This window comes from Suricata suricatta, chromosome 7 (assembly GCF_006229205.1).
Source record: "Suricata suricatta isolate VVHF042 chromosome 7, meerkat_22Aug2017_6uvM2_HiC, whole genome shotgun sequence".
Lineage (NCBI taxonomy): Eukaryota > Metazoa > Chordata > Mammalia > Carnivora > Herpestidae > Suricata > Suricata suricatta.
In genome coordinates, this window is record NC_043706.1 from 140,375,250 (window position 1) to 140,384,966 (window position 9,717).

Consider the following 9,717-nt stretch of genomic DNA (forward strand, 5'->3'; position numbering starts at 1 on the left):
TGCAAACATATGGTTTCTGTCCTTCTCTGCCTGGCTTACTTCACTCAGCATGACACCCTCAAGGTCCATCCACTTTCCTACGAAGGGCCATATGTCATTCCCTCTCATTGCCATGTAGTACTCCATCGTGAATATATACCACATCTTCTTGATCCATTCGTCAGGTGATGGACATTTAGGCTCCTTCCATGTTTTGGCTGTTGTTGACATCATAGCACTTTCAACAATAGCCAAATCACGGAAAGAGCCAAAATGTCCATCAACTGATGAATGAATCAAGAAGATGAGAAAGAATGAAATCTGGCCATTTGTAGCAAAGTGGATGGACCTCAAGGGTGTCATGCTAAGTGAAATAAGTCAGGCAGAGAAGGACAGATACCATATGTTTTCACTCATAGGTCTAACAGGAGAAACTTAGCAGAGGACCATGGGGGAAGGGAGGGGGGGAAAATAGGGAGAGGGAGGGAGGCAAATCATGAGAGACTCTTGAATACTGAAAATGAACTGAGGGCTGAAGAGGGAGGGGGCGGGGGGAGGAGGGTAATGGTCATGGAGGAGGGCACTTGTGGGGAAGAGTACTGGGTGTTATATGGAAACCAATTTGACAAAAAACTATATATGAAGTTGAAATAAAATAAAAAGACAAACTCAAGAACAACACCTTCTAAACCATTTCATAAAAGGGATGCCTTTTCAATGATAAGAGTTGTGTTTTTAATACATCTCTTTTGGAAACTGTTAGTTTTATTCTACTAAAGCTGACATCGGCTTAAATACCAGTACGTGTGCCTAAGGAATTACTGTTTGGGTCATCACATTCTCATCATTGCTAAATCTGCTAAACCCAAGGGAAAGATTTGTTCAGAATCGCCCAACGGAAAATCTGTGATGGTTCATGTCATCAAGAGACACCTTACAATAGTACTATTTGCGGTCAGTTCTACCTGCACGTATACCTGTCAAGACCTGAACCCAGGGCCCGAGGGCTCACCTTCTCCATAGCAACGATGTCACTGAAACCCAGTCTGAAGCAAGGCAGCTTTTTAGCTATGACCAAATCCCCGGCTACAGGTCCTGACAGGTAAAGCTCCTTACGGTAGGTCTTTAAAGCTCTGGAAATATTTTAGTTCAACGTTCAAGAAGCTAATAAGTGCCTTTTCCGATCCAGAAAGAAATGCTTTGGTTTCTCCTTTTAGCATTTTTTAAATTTCCCTCACTGTTGCTTCGGGAGGTTGTCTAGCCCTGATGGGCAAACGCCGAGGGACCAGCGCTCCTGCTTCACGCTGAGCTCGCCAGCCATTTCACCCGGGGAAACGGTGTGACAAATGTGCTCTCTGCAAGTTGCTTTATATCAGTGGACGCTCTCATACTGAGAACAGCTTCGGGCTGGACTTGGCCTGGATTCACGTTCAAATACCGTGTCTGCAAAGTGGCCACGCTTGACAACACACTGGACCCCCACACGAATGGCCAGAGAAACGGCAGCAGGCCAGAGGCCCAACCATGGTGCGTCAGGAGCAATTTATTTCAAAGCCCTGGTTTTATGACTGTAATTTAGCCTTCGGTGCCCTGAGCGCGTCGGTCTGCCTGGCTCACTGTCCGGTGCCGCTAACGGCTGTGGTGAAGGTTGTTCCCTCCGTCGGGCTAAACGTCTCTGTGTCTGAGAAATTCGCCGATTCCTACAGTTATTTAAAGTGCTCTTGTAGACCGAAGGGGCACGTGAACCAGGGTCGTCGGAGAACGTGGAGAGTTAACATCGTAAGATCGGAGTCTGGACGTCACGTGAACCCCCCCCCTTTCCTGATCCACTCGGGTGGTTTTTAGCCAAGTTTCCTCAAGCCAGTGCTTCCTTTATGGTGTCTGGGTCCTTGGCTTTGAAAAGCACCCCCATGGGGGGCGGTTTCGGGGTGACCGGTGGGTGAAGGCATCCCCTCCCATGGGGGCCTGCTCTTCCCTCAGCGGGCAGCCTGCTGTATCAGCCAGGAAATGCCCCCAAACTCACAGAAACGTTCTTTTCTTGAAATGCTGCCTGTTAATTTTCTTAAGGCGCGACCAGCAAGTGCAGGTTGATTTTATAAGTTAAGTCACCTGTTAGTATCACATAAGGACTGCTTCAAGTGTGTGGAATAAGTATTGTTTCATCCTTCTCATGCCTTAAATAGTGCTTTCCCTTCCAAATAACTTCTTTGCATATGACCATTCATGTAAGAGTAGCGACATATTTAACTAAGAGTATTTACCAAAAAAATGTCAGAGTCCAAAAAATCCAGAACTGAATTTCCCTGTGCTTAAGCCTCCCTGTGGCCATCCACACGTCCTTTCCCTGCTCTCCGTGCGTCTAAGGTAAGAAGTCGGGGCACCTGACGGTTAGGGGTTCCTTCAGGTCACAGGTTCCGGCGACAATCACACCGTAAGGGAGACACCTGTGGCTCAGAGGCTCCTTGAGGTCCAGGAGCGTGAACGTGAACTTCGTTCCACGGTGGGTGCGTGTGATCAGGGCATCAGCTAATAACCCCAGCTGGAGGACAAGCTCCCCCAAAGACCAGAGCCCCCCCTTCCCCTGTGTTGCATTGCCCCATGGGGCCTAGTAGAGCACTAAGTCCACAGAGAGCATCACATCGTGGTGCTGCTGGTGGCGCGGGGGCTGAAGGCACTCTTCAGGGCGGCACAACAGTGCCACAGCATCAGCCTCGGCACTGGCTGGGGAAGGCCTTGCTCCGGCCACCAAAGGTGTCCCTTTTCTATTTTACTGGCTTTGCTCCCCCCTTTTCCTATAATAATGTCAGCTAAAGGAAAAGATTGCAGCATCCACGTTGTTTAGCAATTACAAAAATGCAAAGAGTATTTCGTCAAAATCCCACGTGGCATGTATCTGCTGGTCCACGTGCCCTGCAAGGCAGATGTCTGCATCAAGTGGACATGTGTCTCGTGTGACCTCCCTGGGAGGTGGCCCTTGGTGACGGGGCGTCTTGGTCGTGGCTTCACAAACAGGCCCGGTTGTCCAGACGCAAGACTGGGACCTATACATCCCCGTCCTGACCAATATGGCACCCGGACAGAGAAAGCACCCAGACAAGGACAGTTTAAGGAGGTTATATAGAAAACCAGTATGCGTGTGATGACGCATATACCCCCGTCGTCAGCAATCCCGGCATTCAGAATAGTGAGCGCACGAACAATAGTCCCCCGCCAGGCACAACATTCGAGCCCTCCCTGCATGCCTGCTGCATGAAACCATCTCCAAGAGGAGAAACTATGCCCTTGTTGTACTGTGCTTGCTTAGTATCCCTCTCGAAAGGCCGCGTGGCTTAAACCATTGTCATAGTTTGGTTATAAATAAAACATATCTCTTCCATCACCAATGTATCTTTCCAGCTGCTGGACATAAAACAGATTCCGAGCTTCCTAAACTGAAATGTCATTTTCCTAATCAGAATCGATGATTGTAAATAACCATCTGTTTTCTTGTTTTGCTTTCTTTTTTTAAGTGCCCTGCTCTCACCAGCGCACTTTCCTCTGGCATCACGTGTGTTTAAAATGGGCAGCTCCAGGTCAGGTTCGCAAAGAAACCGGCAAGACGGCTGTTTTGAAATGGAGAGACATTGCTCACCTGCTTCTCCATGTGGTTTGACACTAACCCATGCCCGTCATCACAACAGCACGAAAACGTAAACAGGTGTTCTTTCAGATGTACATGGTGAGGGGAGAAGAGAGACCCTGCAGTCAGGATTGCCCACAAGGGAGGACAACGTGGTATCAATCCACTTGGAGGAAATTTCCAAGAAGAGAAGGTCTTCGGGTTGAATTAAGAGAGAAGAAGGAGGCGTGGGGGTGGGGGGCGTCGTGGAAGTCACTGATTATGTCACGAGTGTAAAGAACAGATCTTAAGGAACAAAGTCCAACAGAAGACAGGACCAGAGCGTCAGAAGAAGGGGCAGGAGGGGAAGGACAGAGACAGATCATGGGTGACAAGGAAGATCAGTATCAGAGAATACATCTTACAGGAACGACTTCAGTTTCCCAGGATTCCAGTTGGCATGGGGAAGAATGTGTGTGCCTCTTCCTGATAGACTGCTCCTGCCCTGCGGCGGGGGGGGGCTGCTGGCATGGCCCACACGTGCCTAGAACAGACAAGCCCACACCACCCACCCCCCCGGGAGGGCACAGGGCAACTATCACTGTTGATGGTGCTGAGCGGTGACAGCCTCGATCTGGCTCCTATGGCAAAGATACGTGTATTAATCACGGATAAATGGTGCCTTTTGTTGGCATATTAGCCCAAAGGTCAAGAACTGAATAGATCACAGGACAGACATATTTTCCTGATGGAGGCAGAGGGGGGCTTGGAAAGTCTGCACACAATGGAAAGCTTAACACACCCTGTTTTTCCCACTGACTTCCAGAATGCCGCAGTGACAACCACACTTTATTTCAATAATGACCTATTCTTGCTTTTTAAAAATATTTAACTGTGGGAGTGAGTAAAACTATGTAGCATTTTTGTGTCTCAGCAGTGTAGAAACCCAAATGATGAAAAGAACAGAACACAATAGAAGTTGCTTATTCAAAAAGTGCCCGGGAGTTGGCATATTTGGTGCTTGCAGAATGGGTTACACTGGGGCAGAAAAAAAGCCCAAAAAGGAACCCACTCCCTTATTTTGCGAGCTGTCGTGATGACGGGCATGGGATAGTGTCAGCCCACGCGGAGAAGCAGGTGCGCCATGTCTCTCCATTTCAAAACAGCCGTCTTGTCGGTTTCTTTGCGAACCTGACCTGGAGCTGCCCTTTTTAAACACACGTGATGCCAGAGGAAAGTGCGCTGGTGAGAGCAGGGCACTTAAAACAAAACAGATGGTTATTTACCATCATCCAAAAAATACCGATTTTCCCCCTATATCCTTTAAGCAAAAGATAAACCTTTTAGAAATAGGGTGAACATCTCTTTTCAAACGTCTAATCTCTTGTTCGTTCCACAATAACGCTTTGCTATTCGGTTGTTTTTGGATGATCGGCTACCCTGTACCTCAAACTTTAGCTGAGATGAAGCTCACCGAGCGATCATAGAAATGTTTCCATCATGAGCAAGAACACCCCACATAATTATAATGGCTTTGTGTTGTGACGTCATTTGTTACGAAACATTGATACACACTAAAGCTGTGCGACCATCATCGCTTTCTCTCTCTGAAAATTCGTAATATTTCTGCCTGCCTTCATCCTCACTATAAGAAACTCATGAGGAAAGCAATTCATTTTCTTTATGCTCTTGAAGACAGTGGTGGTTCTCTAGAAAGTTTCTGGAAAAAGCAAGCAGGAGAACTGCTTATCTCTGCTACATGGGATTGTGACTGTTACTTTTAATCCTGGCCTGAACCACCACTCAGTCTTTTCTTAAAGTGTCCAGAATAACTGGGGGAAAGTGTGAAATACCACTTTGCCCTCGATCAGTTTCACACCCGAGCAAAATCAACGTGTTGGAGCCATCCTTGAAATATGGATGGAATAAGGACTTTTATCTGGCGAAGCGCACATCTTCGGGTTGTAGCTTCCTGCCCTAGGGGGCGCAGCCTGAGCTGCACCCCAACGGCCCCCCAACAGCCCATTGGCTGCACCCCACTCCAGCAGAGGTGCCATGGGGTGATGTCAGCAGCTCGGCAGAGGCATGGTACCACTCTGCTCACTGGGAGAACAGATGTGGTCGAGGCTCTTGGAAAGCTGGGAGTAAAGTATGACGGGAATGAGTGTCAAGGCGGCTCTTAGGGGGCGCCTGGGGGGCTCACTTGGTTGAGCATCTGACTCTTGAGTTTGGTTCAGGCTATCTTCTCACCGCTCGTGGGTTCAAGCCCCACATGGGGCTCTCTGCTCTCTAGAGCCTGCTTGGGATTCTCTCTCCTCTCTCTCTCTGCCCCACCCCCACTTCTTGATCTCTCTCTCTCTCTCTCTCTCTCTCAAATAAATAAACTTAAAAAAGAAAAGACATTATTGGGGAAAACTTCATGGAATTTCTATACTCTGCCTTGAAACAATGGGTCTCCATTTTAGTCCAACTCCTGTACATCTGGGTCGTTCCTATGGTCAGGTTGTGCACAATCACCTACTTCTCCTCCAAATGGTTTGAGATGGAGTTTGCAGACCTGGGTCCCTGAGGCTGCATGAGACCAATGCTGGCAATTCCTTCCCCCGTGGGGCCTGAGAAGCAGCTGAGGGGCGGGGGTCACATCAAGGCTTGGCCTTGGCCGGGTCCTCCCCTGAGCAGTGACACACAGTGCCTGGGAATGGGAACTAACAGCCACGGTCTGAAGGTTCAGTGGTGAGCAAGGTGAGGGCAGCTAGGGCAGGAAAGGCAGCTTCCTCCCAGCCCGCCCACACCTGGGGCGGCGGCAGTAATGCAGGTAAGTGCACCTGTGGATCGGTGGCATTTGGAGGAGTAAGAGCCGATGGTGACGACAGCAGCAAAGACAGGGATGAGCTAAGCTTCTCCTTCCAGACAGTATGCATTTAAACAGCATGGAGCCAACACCCTACCCTGACCATAGTCCGCTCACTGTAGCTTTTTGTTTTGTAACGTTTTTCATTTTTGAGAGAGACAGAGTGTGAACAGGGGAGGGGCAGAGAAAGAGGGAGACCCAGGACACAGAATGTGAAGCAGCTCCAGGCTCTGAGCTGTCAGCACAGAGCCTGATGTGGGGCTTGAACCCACAAACTTTTAGATCAAGACCTGAGCCTAAGTCAGATGCTTAACCAACTGAGCCCCCCAGGCGCCCCCTGGGTGAAATATGCCACATTGTGGCTTTGAAGGACTCAAGGTCCAAGAGAACACTCTTTGTAAGAAGTCAGATTTGAGATTTGTGACCTGTCATGTAACGGTGATTACCCCACTTTTGTTGATTCTGTGATTTCTTTAGTTTTGATGGCTTTTCATCAGCTCCAATCTGGGACTTTGTATTTTTTATCGATTTCTCACTCACTACCCCTAAAACTCCATCGGATCACAATTTTTTTTTAAGAAAAACATTAAATGCTTGCGTCTCCTAACAAACATGCAGAGAAAATGCCTAGAGCAATGTGTAGGGTCTGGGTGGGGGTGAGCTGCGGAATAACGGGCCTCTTTGTGTGTTTGCATGAACCAGTTAACTCGGGAGATGGCATTGACTACAGCCAGCAGAAGAGGGAGAACGTCGGCGACCTGATCCAGGAGACCCTGGAGGTCTTGGAGCGCCGCGGAGGAGTAAACGCCTTCATCAACATCAAGTACATGGTCCCCACCTACGAGTCTTGCTTGCTCAACTAGAGGCAGGACAGCTGGGATGGGGGAAGGCTTCCCTTCATGCCCAGATCATCTGTCTCTACTGCTTCTAGCATCTCATTACTTGCGACTTCTAAAGCTTTCTCTTCTCCAGCTGCTAAAATAGTGGCTTATGGGCCATTGGACTGTTAGCCCTATTGAGAGCAAGGCTTTCCAATACATAAATAGTGCCTGTTTCTTAGATTACAATAGTGTACTGTGCTTATTTGTTCTAAGAGAAGAATTGCTTCTTTATACAACTAGGACAGAAGCAAGAGTCCGAGTCAAACCTTCAGTTGTATAGACAATAAAACTATAATTTTCATGCGCAACTCAGCAATAGCTGTTGTGTCTCTGCCTGCCCTGGGGGTGATGTCAGAGGTTGTAAGGGAAGGGTTGGTGCTGACTGCTTAATAGGTGTTTGTCATGGACGAGCAACGCCCTCTCCCAGCACCTCTCTGGCAGCTGTGCCCAGCGATGTTCTCTGACAGTCAATGAAACCGTTGAGTCTGTGTGCCGATGGCGCAAGGACAGCGTAGCGGCCCATTTCGAACCTCAGTTACAGACGTGATTATTGCCTCGAGCCCAGGGGTCATCTGGGCTTCGAGGGGGCTTTGCAGGGTATGTTGGGGTGGGGCTTGGGAGGGCGGCGGGCAGAGGGAAGCGTGAAACGCAACCTGGCAAACGTGACGGAACAATGCCCTTGTGAATCCTTGTCCCTCCGTAGGATGAGAGGCCGCATCTCAGGACGTGGTGTGTCTATTGACAAAATGCCATCCAGCCCCTTGTGCAGGGCTTTGATCATTTCTGAAAACGACTCGCATGCATCTGAATGGTCCTTTGGCAAGTCTCCTTCCTCCGCCTCCTCTCGCCAGGTGATGTGGTCTCGTAGCCCCTCTCTGCAGCTCCAAGGGCGGTATTTTGGAATTTCACTGAATACACACACACACACACACACACACACACACACACACACACACACCTCGCCTGCCAAAACAATTTAAAAAATGACAAAGACCATGTACTTTCTCACTCAACTAAGAAAGAAAACAGGTGCCCAAAGAGAACCCAACTGTAGGCCAATTGGCCCTGACAATGGCTTTTCAGGGACGTAGGTGCTCAGCTCGGGGCAGTTGAAACCCAGCCCAGAACACTTCATAAGACGGAACCCTGACTTTGCGCACCTGAGCAATGCAGAAGCTGCCCAGAAATGCATAGCCTAAAGTGTCTCGTTCTGTAGCAACGTGCGATGTCTGCACAAAACTGAAGAGCTAGATCGTGTCCCCCTGTGCACCAAGCATTGGCCCCGAGATTGTTGTCACTAATTATTCAAGACACGAGTTTCCAAAGACAAACACCGAATTCGAAAACTGGTTTATTATTCATCTTCCTTGATGCCTGGCTCAGCATACAAAATCTAGCCTCCAAGTGGCTACCACCATGTTTACGTAAGCATTTTTTAGGATAAACGGAGAGGCATGACTATGCCAAGCAAGTAGGCTTTCGTGTATCATGTTTTGAAAAGACATGGCCAGAAGCAGACATCAACACGTTGAAGCAGGTCCTTTTCCAAATGGCAACGTTCACTCGCACCCATGAGTCCTGGCATGATCTATGTGAGGGGACACCAAAATCAGAGAGAGGGCAGCTTGTTGGTGTATTTGAAATTTCCTACCAGAATTCCCTGCATTATATCATTAGGAGACAGAAGCAAAGCTGGCCTCTTATAGAAACAGGCCTGGCCTCTTGGTCTGAGTCATGTTCATAAAAACTACTTGGAGTAGGGAGCAAGGAGGGCCCCCCACCCCCAAACTCCCGGCCACTGTCCCAAGAGCCCCAGCCTTGGCTTGGAACTAAAACCTCAGGGCTCATTTTCCAGCTGTCACTTATTAGTTACGCCACCTTGGGCAAGTTACTTAACCCCCCTGAGTGTCGGCTTCCTCAGCTGTGAAATAGAGATTACTCCTGCCTAGAGGAGTGTTGTCAGGCCCGGAGGTGACCAGTGTGAATGGCCTCTTGTAGTTTCTCATACCTTCATTTCAAAGAGAAACATCATAGGAGTAACGATTGGTTTTCCCCCAGCAAAGCAATATGTATTTGGAAAATCTTCAGACAATACGGTACTTCCTCCAAGGCAAGGATGAGTTCTTTGTTATGACTTCGCTGGAGAATTCTTTTCAGTATGTCATTTTACCAGCACAGAAGTAGGAATGGACTGCTTTTTGGGTTCCACCCTAAATTTTTCTTCTACGTCTCCCAAATAATTTCTGATTAACTGGAAACGGAAGGGAGAAATGTCAACAGGTTTCAGAGCTTTGAGTGGGACAGTGGCTTCTTTCACTTCAGTTTTACACTGAAACCTTGTTTTAAAGACATCGGAGGGAATGCAGAGATGAAAAATGGAAAGTGTTGAGCCCGGGTGTGATGAGCAA

At 48.4% G+C, this 9,717-nt stretch overlaps 1 protein-coding gene across 1 annotated transcript in view; it reads left to right on the forward strand.

The window, feature by feature from the left end:
- Positions 1 to 7,621, forward strand: part of PACRG (parkin coregulated) — a 474,436-nt gene extending 466,815 nt beyond the window's left edge. The window contains exon 5 of the mRNA XM_029945168.1: positions 7,131 to 7,621. Within this exon, the coding sequence (XP_029801028.1) occupies positions 7,131 to 7,291 (161 nt within the window). The 3' untranslated portion in view covers positions 7,292 to 7,621. The remainder of the gene's footprint in view (positions 1 to 7,130) is intronic.
- The last annotated feature ends 2,096 nt before the right edge of the window (positions 7,622 to 9,717 follow it).